The following is a 23,840-nucleotide window of genomic DNA, read 5'->3' on the forward strand; positions in this document are numbered from 1 at the left end:
GGCGGTGGGCATTGGCGGCAGTAGGCATGGCGGCGGTGGGCATGGCATGGAGGCGGTGGGCATGGCGGCCGCGGGGCCTGTTGCTGTCAGGAGTGACTAAGGGACGCTGAATGATCGCTGCGGCGGGGAGGGCGCATCAGAAGGAGGGGCAGTAGCACAGTCAGCAACCTTTAATTTTCCTGTGACCTGCGGTGGTCATCTGGTTTGTCTGCTGTGGTGATGGTGCTTTTTTATTAAAACTGCGCAACGCCTACACTGCCGCAGGGGCTGCAGAAATGCGTGGAATCCTTGCCTGGTGTACCCTTTAGGATCCCTCGCTTTTGAGGCTATGGCATAAGAAGACAGGAATGATGTGCAGAACTTGCATTTACAGATCTTTTGACTGATAGGCCAGGTGATGCCTGAGGGTTACCTTTTTTTTTCATTGTTTCTCTGTGGAACCAGGTCTCGGAAGGCTGTGTCGACACAGCCTGGGGGTCTGTGTTGCGTCACTGCCATTGTGCGGCTCCTTCAAGATGGCCGCCGCTGCAGCGGCTTAGATCTGCGCACGCGCTTCAGGGTGGGGCTGGCCGCTTCCTCTGTAGAGCAGCCAGTGGGGAGGGGGCGGCTGGTGTGTTTGCTCAGCTTCTGCTGTTTTAAAGTTTCAGCCGTACCCTCTTTAGGGTGCAGTGGTAAGGAGAGGAGGCGGGCTAAGGTGGGCGGCTGCCTCCTCCCCAAAGTGCTGCCTGGGGAAGGATGCAGGTTGCGCAGACGCAGAAGAGGTGACAGTCGCCTTCGTTTGCAATGGGGCGAGACGGGGAGCAGGGGGGTAGGGGCTTACGCAGCTTTCGCCGGGAAGGGATGGCAGCCCTCCCCTTCACCTGGCTGATACAGCAGCTGTTCCTTTCCGGTTGTGGCGCAGTAGAGACGGGAGGAGGGAGATGGGTTGGCACAGGCTCCGCCTAGCAAGCTTGGCAGCCACCCCTTACCCACAGTGCGGCAGTAGAGGATTGGAGGGGAATGTGGCTAGAGGCCAGGCATTTGTACCACCTCCGCCTGTATATGGGATGGCAGCTGCACTGGGCTCCTGCTTTTCTGTTCTGCAGTAAACTGGAGTGGTGGAGGTCTGGAGGCCATCAAAGGTGCAGCCACCCCAAGACCTGCTGTGCTGCTTCAGGAAACTTCCATTAATGATCGAGATTTTAAATTGGTTTTCTGACTCCCTAGAAAATCCTGCCTTTTCATTTTTGTAGTTCTTCTCTTGGTTGTGTTGTGCGCTAATTCTCTATTCAAAGTGGACTTGTTAACCCCTTTTTTAACTCCCTGTAGTCTTTGATTTCCACTCGACACATTTGATAAATGTCAAATTTACTCTATTTAAGATTCACTCATCCTTCTTAATCTCTGGACAGTCCATTCTGATGCACGGCATACGTCCCTTAAATGGGCTGGGGAAGAGGGCATCGTGATGGCTCTTGCCAACCAAGGTTGAAAGGTGTTTCAAATACTGGACCTCTTCATCTTCTGGGATTTGAAAGCTGCAAGTTGTGTTTGCACAAAGAAAATAAAAGAGAAGCAGAAAAGTGGAGACGATCTTATTGGAGTGGGGTTGTGCTTGGGATCAGAGTTAATGTCTTTTTTTGGATTTTTAAATTAATGATCATTTTTGAAGTTGGAGCTACTACAAAAATTTGGTGAGAAAGGTTAATGAATAACTGCATTTTTATATTCCAGTACTTTAAAAAAAATCATTTTATTCTAAGGATTTTGTCTTCCTTCGCATGATTTTCAGTGCTTGCCTTTTTTGTACTTACATTTTCCCTCTGTCATAACTGGTATGTCTGGTTGCACCGAGTTGTAAGTAACAGAAAAGTTACATCTACGAAGCCCGAAAAGCCTTGTTCTGGAATAATCTGTTTTTGGGTAGTTTTAAAAATAGCAGGAGTCTGGGATTTTATATGATACTTATATACTTTTTTTTTCCTGCTTGCATGAAGATAGCACTTAACATACATATATTTCTTGGTTTAACTTCTGGTCATTTGGCTATTTGCAAACTCAGTATTTAGTCTGGTCCGCCATTTTGTAGTCTTGCATTCAGGCCCGGGATCCCAATATGGCAGATCCCTTTGGAAAGGCCTCTTGAAGTTTCAAGGTCTGTGACCTATTCAGTGAATTGGCTCTGTGCTAGGGCTTTTTGGAGGCGGGGAGTGGCAGCCCTTTTTGTGATGCAGAGCAAGGAAGCTTGGTTGAGAGACTCTTACATTGTTGTCTCAGGCAGGGTAGTAGCTGGTTTGGGTTTATTCACAGACCTTGCCTTATCTTAATTTCGCTATTCTGTCTGACCAGTGTGTCATTGCTGAAATGTTTTCCCCATTTATAGTTACTCTGTATCTTTATGCTTCCCTTACCCTGTTCTTTTTCCTAATAAACATTTTTGTTTTCCAAAAAATTTAGTTTATGAGGTGTCAAGGATTCCAAGATAACCTCCTTTGCCACTGCCCTCTGTTACATAGCTATTTTTATGAAGAATCATTTAAGCAGGTTGTAAGTACTGCCCTCAATGACTGGGACAATGAAGGTTTAAAAATCTTACTTCTTCCAAGCGAAGACTTGTCGCTGGTCCTGTCCCTTTTTTTTTTTTTTTTTTTTTTTTTTTTTGTGGCCCAGAGCCAGAAAGCTTGAATGAGAATTGTTACTACCTAAGACAGCCTCTCTCCATTTCTGCATGCTAGCTGGCCCAGAGTGTTTTTGTTTTTGTTTTTTTTAATAGAGCAGGGTCTCCCTATGTTGTCCAGGCTGGACTTGAACAGCTAGACTCAAGCTATATCCTCTCCCTCCTCAGTCTCTGGCCACTGTGGCTGGCCCAAATTCTCTTCTTGTTAATCCTCTGCAGGTTTTATTTTGGAGGCACTGAGGTTCCTTGTGTTCGTGGGGTACAGATTATCCGGCTATCATTAACCTTATTTTTTTTTGTTTTTACAGGACAGGGTCTGTGTTGCCCAGGTTGGAGTGCAGTGGTGTAATTATAGGTCCCTGTAACCTCAAACTCCTGGATGAATCTAGACTCCTGCCTCAGACTCCGAAGCACCTGTTACTATAGGCTTGAGGCACTATGCCCAGCTAACTTTTTATTTTTTTGTGGAGAGGGATCTCCTTATATTGCCCAGACTGGTCTCGAACTCCTGAAATCAAGCAGTGCTTCTGCCTAGGCCTCCCAGAGTGCTGGCATTGCAGCCATGAGCTGCTGTACCTGGCCAGCTTTCTTTGTTTGTTTGTTTATTTTTATTCTTGACGTTGTAAATTTTATGGAAAATGTAGGCCATAATAAAGTTGGGATCCCATTGCTTTTTGCTTTTCAATGTATTTCCAGATTGTTACTTTCCGTGTAAGTGATTTGAGGGCAAATATTTAACACCATTTATATATGATGATTTTTTCGTGATATCCTCAGTTTCATAAAATGTTGGTTTCTGTGTTGGGGATGCAGTTAGATAAATGCATGTGTGTATGTATCTAGAACATTCAGTAAACCAGTGTTTTCAAAATAAATGTCATAGATGACATTTTATATGTAGATTAAAAATAAGTAGATTTAAGCCAGGTGTGGTGGCTCACGTCTATAATCCCAGCACTTTGGGAGGCCAAGGCAGGAGGATTGTTGGAGCCTGGGAGTTCAAGCTTGGGTAGTGAGAACCTGTCTCTACATTTAAAAAAAGGTAAATCTGGGCTGGGTGTGGTGGCTCACACCTGTAATCCCAGCGCTTTGGGAGGCCGAGGTGGGCAGATCACAAGGTCAGGAGTTCAAGACCAGCCTGGCCAATATGGTAAAACCCCGTCTCTAATAAAAATATAAAAATTAGCCGGGTGTGGTGGCACATGCCTGTAGCCCCAGTTACTTGGGAGGCTGAGGCAGAAGAATTGCTTGAACCTGGGAGACAGAGGTTGCAGTGAGCCAAGATCATGCCACTGCACTCCACTCCAGGTGACAGAGCAAAACTCTGTCTCACACACACACACAAAAGGTAAATTCAGAAAGTTGAAATAATAGGATAATAGAATATTTTGGTTTGATGGCCGTTTCCTCAGTTGACCTCAGACCTTTCATATTGAGCAGCTGCTGGTTTTTGTTTGTTTTTTGGTAAGGCAGTGTTTGCAGTTGTATACTATTAATCATGGTTTAGTTGATAGTTTAATTGTATTAATGTACTACATTATTAGCTATATTTGTTTGGCCACCACAATGCAGCACTCATCAGTACTAAATTCCTTTTTATGGCTGAATGACGTTCCTTTGGATATACCGTATTTTCTTCATTCATAAGTTGATGAACATTTGAGTTGTTTCCACTCTTTGGCTGTTATGAATAATGCTACTAGGAACATGTATAATATAATATGTTTAATACAAAGACTTAGTTTCACAAAGTTTTACGTAGCCCTAGTATATGCCAGGTTCTTGAAATTTTGTCTTTTTGGAAGTATGAGAATGTAGTGGTAGCTGGAAAGGCTGCAGGTATAATAGAAAGAACATGAACTGGCCGGGCATGGTGGCTCATGCCTGTAATCCCAGCACTTTGGGAGGCTGAGGTGGGGAGATCACCTGAGGCCAGGAGATCGACATCAGCCTGGCCAACGTGGTAAACCCTGTCTCTACTATAAATACAAAAATTAGCTGGGTGTGGTGGTACACGCCTGTAATCCCAGCTACTTTGGAGGCTGAGTTTGGGTCTTTGTAATATTACTCCATCTAGCAGTAGAGTTAGTGTCATATGTTACTTTCATGCTTAACATTTTTAGGAAGTAGGCAAAGGGCAGGGTCTGGCTCTGTCACCCAGGCTGGTGTGCCAGTGGCATGATCTCAGGTCACTGCAGCCTCTGCCTCCTAGGCTGAAGTGCCTTCTCACCTCAGCCTCCTGAGTAGCTGGCTCCGCAGGCATGCACCACCACACTCAGCTAATTTTTGTAATTTTTCGTACAGATGTTGCCCAGGCTTGTCTCCTGAGCCCAAGTGATCGGCTGGCCTCAGCCTTCCATGAGCCATTGCGCCCTGCCTCATTGGGGTTTTGATTTGCATTTTTTTAGTGACTAATGTTCAGCATCATTTCATATAGATTAGCCATTTGTATATGTTTGGAAGACTGTCTATTCAAGTGTTTTACCTATCGTAGCAATAGAATTTGCCCTTTTATTGTTGAGTTGTATGTTGTTCTTACATATTCCTGATACCAAACTTGAAAAAATACTTTTTTGAGGTGTGATTGACATACAAAAGCTGTAGATAGTTAATGTTAAAAGTTGATATGCTAAGAGATAAGTACATGCCTTTGAAATCATTGTCTTATCAAAATTAGTGGCATAAATGTATCACCTGAAAAAGTTTTCCTTTGCCTCTCCCTACCGTGTTTTTTTTCATTGTTTGGATTTTCTTTTTGTTTGTTTTGGATACTAGAAACAGCTGTATGTTTAGCAAATATTTTTTCCTATTCTGGTTATCCTTTCACTTTCTTTAGTGTTTTCGGAACTTTATTTTTTTTGATGAAGTCCTCTTTACTTCTTATACTGCTCGTAATTCAGGTGTTATATTTAATAGACCATTGTGTAATCAAAAGTAATAAACTTTATCAGTGTATAAAAGTTTACCATTTAGAAATCGAATATGTGTGTATGGCTTGATTAGAACATTTAAACTCTTGAAGGAATAAAACAGCTGTGCATTATTGGTAAGCTATTTTACCAATCTAAAAGTCTAACATGACTTAAAAACATCAGGGTTCAGAGAATTATTAATAGCTTTTGGCATTTATCTTTTGAATTTTGCTTTTGAGTTATTACTTGTGTTACTTTGCTGATCTTTCTGATTTATCATCTTTAAGGGTTCATAGGTGGTTTCTGCAGTCCTTAATATGGCTGGTCTGAGTGTTTCTGATTTCATGTTCTGTTCCCTTGAGCAGCCATTTTGTGAGGGGTTCTGCAGACATGACATGGCGAGCTTTTTTTGTTTGTTTTTGATATGTGGATAGTTTTTAGCCTGAGCAACTCTTCTGTTGCTTTTCAAATCCTAAAGAAAGCGCTATTTGCATGTTTTTTTAAAGTAGATATTTTATAATTTAAACTATGTTCTAGTCCACTATACAAAAGTATGTCTATTGTATCCTAAAAATATTTTTTGAAACCATTTTTGAAATCAGGTTTACAGTTTTTGGAGGGAAGGTAAGTAAGGGCAGTGGTGTAATGTGTGTATGTATCTCTGCATAAGTGGGAATTTTACATGTACATGACTACAAATAGAGGTAGATACATTATTTTAATTTCCTGATTTTTTTAAAACCAGGTTTTCTGATGTCATGGGCTTCTAAAAGGAGAAAAGAAGTGGTTATATCATAGATTCTGACTGTTTGAAGGTTAAAGATCTTGTAATAATGTTAACTTGTTTTAATTAGATTTAAAAATCCGTTACAGTAAATGTAGTTCTAAATATAACCTTGACAAATAGTTATTTCATAGATTGATGCAGTCTACCAAACAAATCCCTCTCTTTTCTGTTTCAGGGATCGCTTACACCTGAGACGAACTACCGAACAGCACGTACCAGAGGTGGAAGTCCAAGTCAAACGCAGAAGGACTGCCTCACTGAGCAACCAAGAGTGAGTACAAATGCAAGTCAGAATCTCATTTCAGAGTAGAACAAAATAGCATGCAATGAGGGGATTAAAATGAACATAATTGAAGAAGCAGACACATATAATACAGAACATGTAGTAAAAAAGCAGTGAAATTCTTAACCATATTGTCCTAAAATAATTAAAGATTTTAGTATAATTTTCTTTTTCCTATACATGTGTAAGTGCATTTATCTTTATACAATTTTGTAATTACCCTTCAACATAAGCATATTTAAATTTTTCTGCATTCTTATATTATTAAATCACTTTGTATGCTTGCAGAATGTGTACTGTGTGCTGAAGTGATTAATTTACATATTCATTCTTGCTCTGATATTTAGGTGTTTGTTTTTGGTTAGTGCATTTATTCTGTTAAAATTTAAAATACATTCTGTGTTTCTTACCCTGTTTTTAGTATGTATGTGTGGAATGTATATATAGGATGTATACACAGACACACTCAGACACATTTTAATTTAGATTTCTAGAAGGGAAATTTTAATTAAAAATATGTGAACATTTTAAATGACCTAATACATATTTAGTCCACATTGAAACTTTGGCATTTAGTCATTGCCGTTAAAATTTTGACAGTCAGTAGATAGCATTTTTTTTTCTTAGCTACAATTGTTTTATTTTCTTAATTATAAGTATCAATAGTTCATGAAGATGATTCTTTTTGTAAAACAGTTTTGCATAAAAAGTATTTTAAAGGAACTACGAATTTAAAAAGTAGTTTAAAGCAACTACGAATTTACTGGCCTTTTCCTCCCCAAAGATAATCCTTAAGTAAGTAGCCCTCTGTCCTTTCAGACCTTGTCCTAGGCATTGTGTGTATGGTGGAGACAGAGGAAGGGAGGGCATGGGACACATTGGAAGTTTGTGTGCATGCGACACGATGCTGTATGTATTTTGACAATATGTCTTGGTGATCTTTTCATATCGGTACACATAAATCTATTTTACAAAGTGTGGGTGGTGTGATAACATTATTATTTTAATGAGTAGCTTGCTGCTGGATATTTAGTTTGTTTGAATTGTTTGACTATTAACAATGGAAAGAACACTCACTCTGAAAACGCAGTGTAGGCCAGGCGTGGCCCCAGCACTTTGGGAGGCCAAGCCAGGCAGATCACAAGGTCAGGAGTTTGAGACCAGCCTGGCCAACATGGTGAAACCCCGTCTCTCCTAAAAATACAAAAATTAGCCGAGTGTGGTGGCACGTGCCTATAATCCCAGCTACTTGGGAGGCTGAGGCAGGAGAATTGTTTGAGCCCAGGAGGTGGAGGTTGCAGTTAGCCAAGATGGCACCACTGTACTCTAGCCTGGGTGACAGAGCCAGACTCCGTCTCAGGAAAGAAAAAAAAGAAAATGCAGTGTATGAATACTAATTTATTTATTTTTTCCAAATTAAAGTTTTTTCCTTATAGTAAAAACTGGGTAGTAGTTTGTGTGTGTTTTGTTATTTCCTCATTTCATATGTGAAAAGTTGAGCTGGACGTGGTGACTCATGTCTCTAATCCCAGCATGTTGGGAGGCTGAGGTGGGTCACCTGAACCCAGCAGGTAGAGGCCAGCTTGGGCAGCATAGGGAGACCTCCTCTCTACAGAAAGATAAATTCGCCAGGCGTGGTGATGTCTACCTGTAGTCTCAGCTGCCTGGGAGGCTGAGGTGGAAGGGTCACTTGATCGTAGGAGGTTGAGGCTGCAGTGAGCCATGTTTGTGCCACTGCACTCCAGTGGGTAATAGTATGAGATCGTGTCTCAAAAAGAAAAAAACAAGTTGTCAGGCCGGGCGCAGTGGCTCAAGCCTGTAATCCCAGCACTTTGGGAGGCCGAGACGGGCGGATCATGAGGTCAGGAGATCGAGACCATCCTGGCTAACACGGTGAAACCCCGTCTCTACTAAAAACACAAAAAACTAGCCGGGCGAGGTGGCGGGCACCTGTAGTCCCAGCTACTCCGGAGGCTGAGGCAGGAGAATGGCGTGAACCCGGGAGGCGGAGCTTGCAGTCAGCTGAGATCCGGCCACTGCACTCCAGCCCAGGAGACACACAGCAAGACTCCGTCTCAAAAAAAAAAAAAAAAACAAGTTGTCAAACATCTGTTAGCAAGTTTTAAATTACGGTGAGGGTAAAGTTTTTTATTTTTTCTGATTTATTTTGCTGTTTTTTATTTTTGTGAGTATATACTTTTCATTTTTAAAATTGCTTTGGAAGACATATTTTATGTATGTTTTGTTTGTATATTGATAAATATTTTGTAAGTATTTTGTGTAGTATAATTTGTCCTTTATAATAGGTTATTCGATCATTCATTTTATTGGATATGGTAATCTTTTTCCTCTTTTCATTCCTTTTTTTTTTTTTGAGACAGAGTTTTGCTCTCATTGCCCAGGATGGAGTGCAACCTCTGCCTCCCGGGTTCAAGTGATTCTCCTGCCTCAGCCTCCCAAGTAGCTGGGATTACAGGTGTGTGCCACCACTCCTGGCTAATTTTGTATTTTTTAGTAGAGATGGGATTTCTCCATGTTGGTCAGGCTAGGTTCGAACTCCCAACCTCAGATGATCCACCTGCCTTGGTCTCCCAAAGTGCTCGGATTACAGGTGGGAGCCACTGCGCCCAGCCTCTCTCTTCATTATCTTGTAACTCTGACATTTTTTTGAAGTGCCATTACTATTTCCTGAGTTTCTGGAGGTGGTTCAGAGATTGTGGTGGAGGTAGGGCTGAGGGTTAGCACTCTTAGTTTTAGGACTGTTAAGTGGGTGAAGGTTCTATCTTGCTATATTTTTGTTGCAGTTTTTTTCTTATATGGCCTCAGTGTGGACTCAATAACAGGTATTCTCATCCTCATCTTGTTGTGGGATGAGGTAAGCCTTCTAGGCATCTTGTCCATATTTATGGAAACATTTTGATGGTTTTGAAGAAGAAATAACTTGACTTTTTCTAATCTGCACTGCATACATATGTACAAATACTGCAGGGTCTTGAGTTGGGGGAATGATCTGAAGAAAGTGTAGAGTTAGGGAAATAGTATAATTTTCCCAGTTGTGCCTTTTCATTTTGAGAGTAATTGGATTATGGAATGGGTAAGCAGGATTGATTAGCACTGCCTCGTTATCCATGTGTTTAGGATTCTCAGGATTGGTATACTTAGATTGTTACACTGGAAGTGTTCGGTATTTACCCATTCATCTCCTGCGTCCTCCCAAACCGTTAAGTAGTGTTGGGAGGCAGTGTTCCTGGAGGAGCTGTGTGGTTATTAACACTAAAGATCAATGAAGGAGGCCGGGCACGGTGGCTCACGCCTGTATTCCCAGTACTTTGGGAGGCCAAGGTGGGCAGGTCACCTTAGGTCAGGAGTTCAAGACCAGCCTGGCCAACATGGTGACACCTCATCTCCAGAAAAATACAAAAATCAGCCGGATGTGGTGGCGTGCACCTGTGATCCCAGCTACTCAGGAGGTTCTGGTGGAAGAACCGCTTGAACCTGGGAGGCAAAGGTTGCAGTGAGCTGAGATCGTGCCGTTGGCTGTGCCTGGGTGACAGAGTGAGACTCCATCTCAAAAAAAGAAAGTAAAAAGTTCACTGATTTAAGTTTTTTTATTTATTCTGTCTGTGTATGTGTCACTAAATCAGTTCTTATTCTTTGGGGCTGGATGATGCATTGTGAGTTCGAAGGGAAATTGGAAATTGGAGCTGGAGGGCTGTCTTAATCTATTTTATGCAAAGCTTCAAATGTCTTTTCAAATTAATATTCTGCAGTTTATGAATTAAATACTGTATAGGCTGCTTCATATTTTCTCAGTCTTTAATCTTCTGTTGGGTTACAGGTTAAATCTGAGGGGGACACTGCAATAGAGAATTCTCTTAAGTTTCAAGATAACAGTTTTTTTTTTGACTGAAATACTTTTTAGACCTTTATTAAATCAGAGACTTAGTTGTCATTTGTAAACAAAAAGGTTATAATGGAGAATGCCCAAATTAAGATTTATTCATAGACTATGAATTAGAGTATAAAGTAGACTATGAATTAGAGTGTGAAGATTTATAGGTATGCGCAGTGCAATTCTGACGACCTGGAGTTAGTGCAAATTTCACAGTTGTGCAGATGCCTTCCAGAACATTCCTCTCAATGCAGACACCAAGTCCACGCTCCAGGGTTGGCAGGGCACCCACACTTCTGACCAACTGTCTATAGATTCTGAGGTCCTACTATTTTCTCAGATTTTATAATTGACTAAGGTTTTTTAAATGACTAGTAGAACTCAAGAAAGTGCTATACATATTTTATTATAAAGGATACAAATGAACAGATGTATAGAGCAAAATCCAGGCAGGTCCCACACAAAGCTTCCCTGTCCTCAGGATGCATTATCTGCCCATTAGTGTATATCACCAATCAGGAAGCTCACCAGAACTCCTGATGTCCAGGACTTTTGTTGGGGATTCATTATGTTGACAACATTGAATCATTGGACGTGTCACTGAATTCAGTCAGCAGCTCTCCTGCCCTCCCAGGAGGGCTTGCTCAAAGCCCCAACCCTTTAATCTTTGTTTGATATTTTGTGGCCTGGTTAGTCACCATCTTGAGACATCTCATTACCATGAACTCAGGTGTGATCCTAGGGACCCACCTGGAATAACAAGCACATTTCTTTCACTTGGTAAATTCCCAGGATGTATAGGTTATTTCCCAGGAACTAGGAGCAAAGACGAGCTAAATTCTGTATTGTACAGAAACATGTTTAAAATGTGACTGAAAAACTATAGAAAAAAGTCCAATTTCCAAATCCTTACATACCAACAAGGGCAGCATTGTTGGTGATTCCCCACCTCCTCACCTGAGGGCAAGCTAACTGTCATTTCCTATATCTCTTCCTTCTCATGATCAGATTTCACAGCCAGGTTACCCATTCATAGGGGTATGTTGAGGGCTTTTCTCTGGAATTCCCTGCTTACCAGTAGATGATGGGTTTACATATTTTAAGAGCCCTTAAATAGCCCTGGAAGTTTTATATTTCAGGTAGTGATTTGTCAGGAGGATCAGTATGAAGGACAGCCTGAACATCTCCCTGCAAATGCTGTAGCAGCATATCCCTCCCCTCACCCCTGGAGAGAAAGGATTGTTCACATAGGATAACTGAAACTTAGTGACTATATATGGTACTGATGGTGTTTCTTCAGGGCTACCGGCTCTTGTGCTTTTAGTTCTTTTGGAAATATTTCTAGACTTGGTAAGTAACTAAGTATCACCTAATCCCCTTGCATAATCACTGTGTAGAGATTCCTGTTTTGTTTTATAATTTCTCATAAGATAGTGTCATGCTCTGACCCTAAAGAAAGATCTTGCCTAGGTGTGGTGGCTCATGCGTGTAATCCCAGCACTTCGGGAGACTAAGGTGGGTGGATCACCTGAGGTCAGGAGTTGGACACCAGCCTGGCCAACATGGTGAAACCTCATCTCTACTAAAAATACAAAAAAATTAGCCAGGTGTGGTGGCGGACACCTGTAGTCCCAGCTACTCGGGAGACTGAGGCAGGAGAATGGCATGAACCTGTGAGGCGGAGCTTGCAGTTAGCCCAGATTGCGCCACTGCACTCCAGCCTGGTTGACAGAGCGAGACTCCGTCTCCAATTAAAAAAAAGAAAAAAAAACAAAAAGCAGCCGGGTGTGGTGGTGGGCACCTGTAATCCCAGCTACTTGGGAGGCTGAGGCAGGAGAATCACTTGAACCCAGAAGGCGGGGTTTACAGTGAGCCAAATTTGCATCATTGTACTCCAGCCTGGGCAACAGAATGAGACCCTGTCTCAAAAAAAAAAAAAAAAAAAAAAAAGGAATATCTTCTTAAATGTAAGGGTCCCTAGTTTTCGTTCACATGGTTTCTTATAAAGACAAATGTCCTTTTATCATTTATATGTATTGTGCTCTTGTTGTAGGTGTCAGTTGTACCCGAGGCGTTCTCAGCAGCAGCAAGTACCTGTGGTGGATTTCCAGGCTGAACTGAGGCAGGCATTCTTAGCTGAGACACCAAGAGGTGGTTAAAGCCATATTGGAATAGCGAGGAATCTGATTCCAGCAAAAACCAGGTTAGAACTAATGCAGCAATGATCAAGAATAAAGAATCATTAAAGAATGGGTGTTGGGGGGTTCTCTTAATTATCAGTCACACATTACATTTTTTCCTTGGAGCTTCATACGATAAGCACATTGCGGAAAGTTTTAAAAAGTAAAAGCAGGACCTTACATTTTCTGCCCTGACACTTCTGTCATGTTTCTGTATTCCAGTTATTGTAGTGCATGTTTTTCAGGTAGTTTTCTTTTGTGTGTTTTTTTTTAATGATATAAAAATATTTCACTATAAATGGCTCTTAAATACCCTGTTACTGAATGTTTTATAATTTCCTTTTGTGGGAGGTGTCGTTTTTTTCTGCCAGTAGTTTGAACAAAACTTTAGTAGATAGCTTTGTATAAAAGTTAAGGTAGAATAATTTTTTCAGATACACAGATGTAAAAATAAATTGAATCAAGGAATATGAACTTAAGGGACATTTTTCTAAATTTATTGCAAAGTATTATATTAGTATTCATTGCTTTCAAAAAATAAAAGGCCAGTTACAACATACTTTCACAGCATTATTTTAATTCGAATTTAGTTTATGTCTAGTGAATTATAAATACACAACACATAATTAACAATTAGTATTAGAGAATCTAAATACTTTCTCATGCTTATTTACTAGTTCTTTTTGTTTTTTTCTCACTTTTCTGTTTTAACCAATGTATGTCCTATTTGAATCAGCAGTGTAATAAAAATATGATAAATTTTCAACGTGATATAGATTTATTTGGTTTCTTTTTATGTTGTTGCTTTCATTTTTTAGGAAAAAGCTATTACAAAGTTGATTTTGATTTATTTTCTTGTTTTTCCTTTGTGATTTTTCTTTTTTTCTACTTTAAGTTTAGAATGCCCTCATTTCTGAGAGTTTAGTGTTTACTTTTAACAAAGTAAGAGCAGAGAGGAATTGGGTTTACTGATAAATTTCTTCTAGCCTTTTTTTAAAGTCTGTTTTTGAAATATTATTCTTCAACTTGAATCAATGAGCCTTGTTTATGGGCACCATTTTGAGTTATTTATTTAGAGATGAAGTCTCACTCTGTCGCCCAGGCTGGAGTGCAGTGGTGTAGTTTCGGCTCATTGCAACCTCTGCGTCCCAGATTCAAGTGATTTTCCTGCCTCAGCCTCCGAGTAGCTGGGATTACAGGCACCCCCGACCGCACCTGGCTAAATTTTGTATTTTTAGTAGAGACGGAGTTTCACCATGTTCTTCAGGCTGGTCTCAAACTCCTGAGCTCAGGTGATCCACCTGCCTTGGCCTCTCAAAATGCAGGGCTTATAGGCGTGACCCACTGTGCCCGGCCAATTTTGAGTTTAAATCAAAGGAGACAGAAATTTTCTGAGAAATCCTCCTTTCTTGAATCCTTTATACTCAACATTTTCTAGTAATTGCATAAGCAGATTGGAATCTGATCATTGTCCCAAGCTGTTCCCTAGAGTAAGGGAATTTTTCATTGAATAGGTGTGCAGAACTTTCTTCTTTTTAGGAATTTTTCAGTTTCTCAGTTCAGTTCACAGATTTTTGTAAATTTTTAAATACAACATTTAAGTCATACATTATACACTGCAAGTAGGACCATCTAATTTTATGGTATTTATTTATATCTTATTCTAGTCTCAACTGCTAGTTCTACCTAGATAGTACCCGTTACTAGTATTCCTGTAGAACACAGGTTGGTAATATATCTGGACCACTACCTGTGTCTATAAATGAAATTTTATTGGAACACAGCTAAATTCATTTATTATGTTATCCTTGGCCACATTGGTGCTACAGTGGTGCAGCTTTGAGTAGTTGTGGCAGATTGAAGGACAGGCAAAGCGTAAAATACTTAGTATCTTGCTATTTAAAAGAAAAAAATTGGCTGAGTTTTGTTTTAGAGGAGCAGATTCAAAGAAGAAAACACCAAAGTGGGGGCCAGTGAATATAATCATAATGTCATAGAAGGTGATGAAGAATGGATTATAGAAGTATGTATGGAGTGTGCATTACAGGGTAGACAGTCAGATGAATTTCTTGGGGAAGGGATCAGTCTAAGAGTCATGTTAAAGCCTGCTGTGGAGGAAGATGGGTAGTCTTAATGACATTTAAACACTTGGTACCCTTTTTCATTAAAAATGTAAGGCACATTATGACCAGGAGAAATAGGAAAATAAACTATTATGTGGCTGGGTGTGGTGGCTCACACCTGTAATCCTAGCACTTTGGGAGGCCGAGGCAGGTGGATCACCTGAGGTCAGGAGTTTGAGACCAACCTGGCCAACGTGGCGAAACGCTGTCTGTACTAAAAATGCAAATGTTAGCCAGGTATAGTGGCAGACACCTGTAATCCCAGCTACTCAGGAGGCTCAGGCAGGAGAATTGCTTGAACCCTGGGGACAGAGGTTGCAATGAGCAGAGATTGTGCCATTGTGCTCCAGCCTGGTCAACAGAGCAAGACTTCTGTCTCAAAAAACAAAAACAAAAACATTGTGTTATGAATGTTAGTTCTGTTTTTGTTTGGTACCTAAATATTTACTAGGGTACATATCCAACTGGATACTTACCTAGTAGTTGGGATGCAGGGTGTACTGTTAGTATGACTTTTAAACGTTTTTGTTACATTGTTTTCTAAACACATCATGAGACGTATTGATTTCCACTAAAAATTAGTAGACCATTACTTTCTCAGTAACACCCTTTGTATTCTGGTGTTTTTCTGTTTTTGTTAAACCTTTCCAATAAAGGAAATTTGTTTTCTTGTGTTTTTAATTGGAATTATTGCATATTAATATTTTGCATTTAGTTTTCTTTTGTCACTTGTTTTTGCATACTCTTCAATGGAGGATCTCTACGGAGACCCTCCATAATTTTAAATTTTAACAGATGAATACCGATACTCTGTGGTGTCTCTCATTTGCTATGTGTACCTTGGCCAACCCTAGTCATCTTATTTTACTTTTTGCTATGTGTGCTTTGGCCAACCCTAGTCGTCTTATTTTACTTTTGAATTAAAGTAGATTTACATTTTTATGCAGTTTAATCACTTGAACATCTACAGTTTCCTAAAGTTTGTGCTTCCGTGAGGGATACCAGTTGGTTTATTTGCTTATGTATCCTTTGATCTCCGAAGATACACTATGACTGCTGATCCATCCTTGCAGTGTGATGTTGCTACTATTGTCTCCTTTCTCTTGAAGCTTTCTTTTCTTGTGCTGTAAAGATAAATTTGACCACCCTGCAGTCATTTATTTTCTTTCATTTACAAGGTCATAACTACATTGTATCACATTTAGGGATGAGAGAGAACTGTTTCTAAATTTCAAATCTGTCTCCTAAAGGAATCCTTTTAACTGCTGTAGGAGGTCAACTCCTATTGTGAGTGAAACATGTATCTCTTCTATCTATACAAGTTATTATTTTATTATATTGTTTATGATATATATACACACATATATATGCAAAATATATATAATATATAATATATATATATTTAAAATAATCTATCCCTAATTCTCTAGGTCTTCAGTTCTTTGGGCCATAACTCACGTCCCTAGATGTCTTTCATACTATATGGACTGCTAAGCTTGTGGGAGTTATTTATATCCTATTGCTCAAGGTCATCGCCAAGGTCTGACTTTTCACAAAAAAATTCCAACCTCTGGCATAAATGGGTTAAAAATAGCTTTAGTGATGTAGAGCTGCTAAACATGAAATCCATCCAATTCAAGTACATGAAGCAATGATTTAAGTACATTTATAGAACTGTGCAATCATTGACATGAACTACTCAGGAAACATTTTCATCAGCATAGTAAGATCTGTCATGCTCATTCACAGGCGTGATCCTCGTTGTCTCTTTGGATGGCTGAAGGTCCCAAGTGTTGCAATGCTATAAAAATGGATATTGCTGGCTGGGCGTGGTGGCTCACTGTAATCCCAGGACTTTGGGAGGCCGAGGCTGGCAGATCACCTGAGGTCAAGAGTTCGAGACTAGCCTGGCCAACATGGCGAAACCTCATCTCTACTAAAAATACAAAAGTTACTCGGGCATGGTGGCAGGTGCCTGTATTCCCAGCTACTTAGGAGGCTGAGGCAGGAGAACCACTTGAACCCGGGAAGTGGAGGCTGCAGTGAGCCGAGATTGTGCCATTGCACGCCTGCCTGGGTGACAGCACGAGACTCCGTCTCAAAAAAAAAGAAAATATTGCTAGAGAGTCTCACATACCATGTTTTCTTGGATTTAGACTGCTTTATAAAGAATCATAATATTCAAAACTTCTAAGTTTATAGGCCTTAAACTCTCTCACTCATTATATATAGGTCAGAAACTACGTTTAATGTTTGTGGGGGTCTTTGCTTATTTGAGAAGTTCTTTTAAGATCTTTACAAGTTTTATTTAATACTTTTTTAAATGTACAGACACCAGATCCATGGCCACTGAATGACAGCCCCGCATTAGAGTATTCCCTTTTTTTGAGATGGAGTTTCACTCTTGCTGCCCAGACTGGAAAGCAGTGGTGTGATCTCGGCTCAAAGGAATACTTTTGAATCCTTTCCAAAGTAATTTGTGTTCCATTTTTAAATTAGTGTGTTAAGCACTTTGAGACCTTTTACAATTCGGGCTAGATTTGGTTGCCATATTTAATAGCATTTTTTAAATTATGGAGAAAAGGAAAACAGTATGCATGTTTGATTACGGTCATGAGCTGCATAACAGTTCCAGTCAACAACAGACTGTGTGTGTGATGGCAGTCCCTTAAGATTACAAAACCATGTTTTTATTGTACCTTTTCTCTTTTTTCCCCCACTGAGATGGAGTCTTGCTCTGTTGCCCAGGCTGGAGTACAGTGGCACCATCTCAGCTCACTGCAAACTCTGCCTCCTGGGTTCAAATGATTCTCCTGCCTCAGCCACCTGAGTAGCTGGGGTTACAGGCACCCGCCACCACACCCAGCTAATTTTTGTGTTTTTAGTAGAGACACCATGTTGCCCAGGCTGGTCTTGAATTCCTGACCTCAGGTGATCTGCCCACCTCGGTCTCCCAAAGTGTTGGGATTACGGGCGTGAGCCACCACCCCCAGCCACTTCTCTGTTTAACATTGTATTGTGAGTGTTCATGGTATTCAGGATAGTAACATGATGTACAGGTTTGTAGTCTAGGATCTACCATATAGCCTAAGAGTATAGTAGACTCTGTGTATCCTCTAGGTTTGTGTAAGTACACTGTTCATACCATGATAAAATCACCCAGTGCATTTCTCCTCATGTATCCCCATTGTTACGTGATTGATTGATTTTGAGATGGAGTTTTGCTCTTGTTGCCCAGGCTGGAGTGCAGTGGCATGATCTCGGCTCACTGCCACCTCTGCCCCCCAGGGTCAAGAGATTCTCCTACCTCAGCCTCTCGAGTAGCTGGGATTACAGGCACCCACCACTATGCCTGGCTAATTTTTTCTGTTTTTAGCAGAGGTGAGGTTTCACCATGTTGGCCAGGCTGGTCTTGAACTCTTGACCTCAGGTGATTTATCCGCCTTGGCCTCCCAGAATGCTGGGATTACAGGCATGAGCTACCAAACCCAGTCGTTAACGTGATTTATAACTTTGTCCTTCATTACATGATGTATGAAAGTTGTTTATGTGAGTCTATATATATATGTTCCATAGTTGTGTATCCTCTTTTGACATGGGAAGTCTTAGGCAGGTTTATAACACATTTGGTTCTTAGTGGGGACAGATTACCTGCCATCATCTTGAAGTGAATTTAGGGGAAGAAAGAACGTTGCAAATGACAACATAGATATTTTAGAAAAAAGGAAAAATCTGAATGAAAGAGTAACTGAAATGTTGATATAGAGATGACTTAATTCTGAACTAGAGAGAGACACATTACGTTAAATGAGGATGGAAAGAAAAATACTAAATTTTGAAAAATGAAGCTTAGTTTTTGAAAGATGTAGGAATTACTAGGTAAAATAAAATTCAACGAGTTTCGTCAGTCCTAAGTGTGTCAGATGTGACAGTTAAGAATGGGACTTGTGAAATTTGGCCGTCCCTTGGTGAGGAAGCTAGTATGAGAGGAAGGATGTTTTTGAATATGTCTGTCAGTGATTTTCGTGCCTGTTTTAAAATATGGTAGATTGCAGTGCAGCTTTAACATGCTTTCCTCTGCAGGCTCCGTCTACTCTTTGAAGCTTCTGCCCAGCTTGCATTGTTTCTAGGAGAACCTGCGTCATACCTTTATCTATAGCCTTCCCCTAGGTCTTCAGAAGCACCAATTTTTAACTGTGGACATTGGATTTGGTGGAACAGCAATCATGGTAAGCTGTACAATAAGGCTGAGGGTTGAAAACGTGATGTAAGGGCTGAAAGAAATCGTTTGCCAGCATGTGCAGTGATTTTGGGTTCTGAATGTTAGTACACATCCATGGATATAGGTTCTCATTGCACTGAGTATCAGCTGGAGATGAGCTGATTTTTATTTTTTTCAGACGGAGTCTTGCTCTGTCTCCCAGGCTGAAGTACAGTGGTGTGATCTTGGCTCACTACAACCCTGGGTCCAAGAGATTCTTGTGCCTCAGCCTTTTTATAAGAGACAGGGTTTCACCGTGTTGGCCAGGCTGGTCTCAAACTCCTGACCTCAAGTGACCCACCCACCTCGGCCTCCCAAAGTGCTGGGATTACAGGCGTCAGCCACTGTGCCTGGCCGTGAGAAATGTTTTATGATGTGAGAAAATACAGGAGTATTTGGTCATGATCGCACCAGTGGTGAAGGACTGTCCTGCAGATGATGGACTCCCAGGTCAGATTAAAATAGAAATAAAGAGGACTTTGAAAATGGAAGGGTTTTGGCATTAATAGAACAGAGGGAAGCAGTCTGGAGAGAGAACACCTTAATCATTGTGGTTTGGTTTAGTTAGGGGAGTGGACAGTTCACAGCATGCATTGTTTAAGAGAAGAATAATCACCCCTAAAGAGGTGAAAATTGGTTCTTGAGATGTGAAAAAATACTTCATAATCCTTTGTGGTCCTCCAGAGACCCATCCTAAATATGGAAGAATGTTGGTGAAAAAGTAGGAGAGAGTATTTGTTAAGGAAACCAGGCTTGGATTATATTAAGGGTGGAGAAGAAACAGAAGATTAGAAGACTAGGGTGTTGGCAAGCTGAACGTGACTCTTGTCTTACTGCTTCCAGACTGTGGGCAAGAGTAGCAAGATGCTGCAGCACATTGACTATAGAATGAGATGTATCCTGCAAGATGGCCGAATCTTCATTGGCACCTTTAAGGCTTTTGACAAGCATATGAATTTGATCCTCTGTGATTGTGATGAGTTCAGAAAGATCAAGTAAGGCTGATTTGGGTAAATGGGGGTTGGATGCAGAGACAGTGGGAAGGGAAGGCCAGAGCTGGAGTAAGGGATTTCCAAGGGTAACTGAGGTAGGTAGGGAAGCTATGGTAGAGCCAGTCTATTATTTCACCTCTTGACCTGATCTCTGAATTAGGTCAGAGTCTGCATATAAACTCTTTTAAGTTTGTGAGACAATCATGGATTTATTACTGGGAATAAAAGTGTATGCTATGCTCAAAATATTAAGTTACGTTTATTTTTAAAATTGAGAAAAATGCTATTGTTAATTGGTTGGCTTCTGCAACAGTCTTAGATGGAATAAATCTTGGTTGAAATAGAGAATAATAATTGTTCTTCATGGCTGAGGAGTTGGGGTATGGTTGCTATTTGTTATCCTCTCTTTGCCCATTACTGTTCCCATTATTTCAGTTGTGTCACCCTGTCATTATGATTTAATTATTTAAGTAATTTTTTAAAGAAGTTTCCATTTTAATATGGAAACCGAAGTTTCAACTTTGTTTTCCTTAAAAGGCATTTTACAAAAGAAATGAGTCTTGTTGTGTAACATCAAAGGAACATTCTGTAAAAGACTAAAGTTAGATCAGAAAACAGCTTTACTATTCACCCTTGTATGTTAACTGTGTTTACAGAATTTTTTTGGTTTGTTTTTCAGTGATAACTCAGTATCTGTTTAGCATCAGTGGCCTTAATTGATACTTGAGGTTGTATAAATATTTTGATGAGTGAGTGATCTAGGGGTCACTAAAATTTATCTGACTAAAATTTAATTCTGATTTGTAGGCCAAAGAATGCGAAGCAACCAGAGCGTGAAGAAAAGCGGGTTTTGGGTCTGGTGTTGCTGCGTGGGGAGAACTTGGTATCCATGACTGTGGAGGGGCCACCCCCCAAAGATGTAAGGAAGACGTAGGGCAGGACAGAACTTTAATTTGCAAGGACATCATATTATGTGAGATGCCTGAAATCACGGTACAGCACAGACACAGTTTAGCATGGGTTGTCCGATAAAATGTGCCAAGCGCTTAATATCAATTGTTGGTTGCCTATGCTATTTGGGATTAAGGATTTTTTGGTGAATTATTCTGTGTGCTGGGCATTACCTAGGTGAGGGTAGGAGTTGCCGATTCATGTTTGCTTGGTATGTTTATAAAAGAGCTGTTTTCACAATTTGACAAATAATGCGCATTTTATCCACAAGATACTTCCATGGTATACTTGCTTGCTTGTTCATTTGGATACAGAACTAATATGAGATAGGTGTCTGGGAAAATGGTGGACAGAAGTGATCTCTGATGCATAAAAATACTGAGAACTTGTAAATTGTTTGGTTTTAGGCTATAAATTTTCTTGTTTCAGACTGGCATTGCTCGGGTACCACTTGCTGGAGCTGCTGGAGGCCCTGGGGTTGGTAGGGCAGCTGGTAGGGGAGTACCAGCTGGTGTGCCAATTCCCCAGGCCCCTGCTGGATTGGCAGGCCCTGTCCGAGGAGTTGGGGGACCATCCCAGCAGGTGAGGAACCAGAAGAGGGTTTTATATTATTGGGGGAATGTGACTAAGCCAGAGGCCGAGGAGATTTAAAAACCTGAGTGTACATGTCATACTATGTAAACAGCATATGGTCTAGGAGGAACCAACGGACAGATATACAGGAGGAAGGGAATAAAACTAGCTACTTAAAATGGTCATTGGGTGATTAAAATTACCCGAGTTACTCTTGGTAAGAGTAACTTGCCACTAGTGGTGAGTGAACAGAATGCATGGATATACCTCAGTTGAAAAGATCAAAGGGCTTTGTGGATGTCAGTGTACTAAGATTAGTTTTTGAAATATGGGAATAGGCCAGGTGCGGTGGCTTATGCCTGTAGTCCAGCACCAGAGGCCAAGGTGGGCAGATCACTTGAGGTCAGGAGTTGGAGACCAGCCCGGCGCACATGGTGAAAACCCCATCTCTACTGAAAATACAAAAAACTGCTGGGCCTGGTTGGGGGTACCTGTAATCCCAGCTACCCAGCAAGCTGAGACAGGAGAATCGCTTCAACCCGGGAGTGGGAGGCTGCAGTAAGCTGAGATTGCACCATTGCATTGCAGCCTGGGTGACAAGAGTGAAACTGTCTCAAAAAAAAAAACCATGGGAATAATGAGAGAAGTACAACATTGCAACAGTTGTTTGTATCTAATTGGTCATTTTTCTCATTTATTTTCTGTGTTTGAATAACGTGAAGGTATGTATCACTTTGTTTGTTTCTCGCCTTGCCTTCTCAGGTAATGACTCCACAGGGAAGAGGCACTGTAGCAGCTGCTGCCGTTGCTGCCACTGCCAGCATTGCTGGAGCCCCAACACAGTACCCACCAGGACGGGGGACTCCGCCCCCACCTGTCGGCAGAGCAACCCCACCTCCAGGTAGGGATTGGTGAATGTTAAGATGAATTTGAGTCTCTGACGAGAGAGAGCTTACTGATTTAAGACACAGCCTGAGAGCCTAACTCAGAATCTGGGGAATATGCTTCCTCCCTCTTCTAAGTACTGGTGTTTAATGAAAGACACAGAAGAGTAATTGTCGTATAGGAATCATTTGACTCTTATCACCATTGTCTGGCCCATTTCTTTAGGGATTATTTGGGCTAAATTCTAACAGCTTTTCTAAGCCGGTTTGTGAGGCCTTTATTTCTACCATTTTTCATTGCAGGCATTATGGCTCCTCCACCTGGTATGAGACCACCCATGGGCCCACCAATTGGGCTTCCCCCTGCTCGAGGGACGCCCATAGGCATGCCCCCTCCGGGAATGAGACCCCCTCCACCAGGAATTAGAGGTGAGTGGGAGCATACGGGCTTGATGGTTCAGCCAGGCCCCTGAATATGTGTATCCTCTTTTTCTCAATGTTTCTATTTCCTTTCCAGGTCCACCTCCCCCAGGAATGCGTCCACCAAGACCCTAGCATACTGTTGATCCATCTCAGTCACTTTTTCCCCTGCACTGCGTCTTGTGAAATTGTGTAGAGTGTTTGTGAGCTTTTTGTCCCCTCATTCTGCATTAATAATAGCTAATAATAAATGCATAGAGCAATTAAACTGTGAGGTACTGTTGTATATATTGTTTTGCCTGTTGATTTTGATGAGATCTTAAGTTACTGTGGATGATGAGGTGATACCTATTAAGCAGTAGATTCAAATCATATTCTCTTTCATTCTTAGGATAAAAAGGTTTTCTGCTTTTTAACTTTCACTTTGTGCATTGACTGGTGTTGGGTAATAATGTTTTCCTGACCCGGGGGTTTTAAGTGGTTGTGCGGCTTCACACATGGCCTCCTGCCTCTCCTGTTACTAAGTCGTGTTATCTGAAGGGAAGTGGGGATGGGATGAAAGCCCTTGTAAGGCCACCTATATACTGAAGGAAATTGTAGTGAATCCATGGTCATGCTTGTTACATATCAAGGCTTTTGAAATAGCAGTTACTCTTTTTCTTGGGATGTTGACCTCAGTTGATCAGGTTTTACAGTGCCCTATCACAGTAGAGGATGTGATACTGGAATAATCATTTTCTACCATTGAGTAAGTATTTGTTTGTTTGTTTGTTTGTTTATTTATTTATTTATTTATTCATTCATTTATTTTTGAGACGGAGTCTGGCTCTGTCGCCCAGGTTGAAGTGCAGTGACCGGATCTCAGCTCACTGCAAACTCCGCCTCCCAGGTTCACGCCATTCTCCTGCCTCAGCCTCCCGAGTAGC

General features: G+C 41.0%; 2 protein-coding genes across 5 annotated transcripts in view; both read left to right on the top strand.

Moving 5' to 3' along the window:
• SNURF (SNRPN upstream reading frame) overlaps positions 1 to 23,182 on the top strand; it is a 24,106-nt gene extending 924 nt beyond the window's left edge. Inside the window, exons 2-10 of the mRNA XM_026447188.1 lie at positions 6,531 to 6,626; positions 12,584 to 12,733; positions 18,917 to 19,062; positions 19,938 to 20,089; positions 20,894 to 21,005; positions 21,467 to 21,619; positions 22,373 to 22,511; positions 22,798 to 22,923; positions 23,012 to 23,182. Of these exons, the coding sequence (XP_026302973.1) occupies positions 6,531 to 6,626; positions 12,584 to 12,689 (202 nt within the window). The 3' untranslated portion in view covers positions 12,690 to 12,733; positions 18,917 to 19,062; positions 19,938 to 20,089; ... (3 more) ...; positions 22,798 to 22,923; positions 23,012 to 23,182. The remainder of the gene's footprint in view (positions 1 to 6,530; positions 6,627 to 12,583; positions 12,734 to 18,916; positions 19,063 to 19,937; positions 20,090 to 20,893; positions 21,006 to 21,466; positions 21,620 to 22,372; positions 22,512 to 22,797; positions 22,924 to 23,011) is intronic.
• SNRPN (small nuclear ribonucleoprotein polypeptide N) overlaps positions 1 to 23,188 on the top strand; it is a 154,690-nt gene extending 131,502 nt beyond the window's left edge. For all 4 annotated transcript variants that reach the window (XM_026447186.1, XM_026447185.1, XM_026447187.1 and 1 more), the window contains 9 exons: positions 6,531 to 6,626; positions 12,584 to 12,733; positions 18,917 to 19,062; positions 19,938 to 20,089; positions 20,894 to 21,005; positions 21,467 to 21,619; positions 22,373 to 22,511; positions 22,798 to 22,923; positions 23,012 to 23,188. In XM_026447186.1, the coding sequence (XP_026302971.1) occupies positions 19,060 to 19,062; positions 19,938 to 20,089; positions 20,894 to 21,005; positions 21,467 to 21,619; positions 22,373 to 22,511; positions 22,798 to 22,923; positions 23,012 to 23,049 (723 nt within the window). In that variant the 5' untranslated portion in view covers positions 6,531 to 6,626; positions 12,584 to 12,733; positions 18,917 to 19,059 and the 3' untranslated portion in view covers positions 23,050 to 23,188. The remainder of the gene's footprint in view (positions 1 to 6,530; positions 6,627 to 12,583; positions 12,734 to 18,916; positions 19,063 to 19,937; positions 20,090 to 20,893; positions 21,006 to 21,466; positions 21,620 to 22,372; positions 22,512 to 22,797; positions 22,924 to 23,011) is intronic.
• Positions 23,189 to 23,840: the final 652 nt, after the last annotated feature.

Source organism: Piliocolobus tephrosceles, chromosome 6 (assembly GCF_002776525.5).
Source record: "Piliocolobus tephrosceles isolate RC106 chromosome 6, ASM277652v3, whole genome shotgun sequence".
Taxonomy (NCBI): domain Eukaryota; kingdom Metazoa; phylum Chordata; class Mammalia; order Primates; family Cercopithecidae; genus Piliocolobus; species Piliocolobus tephrosceles.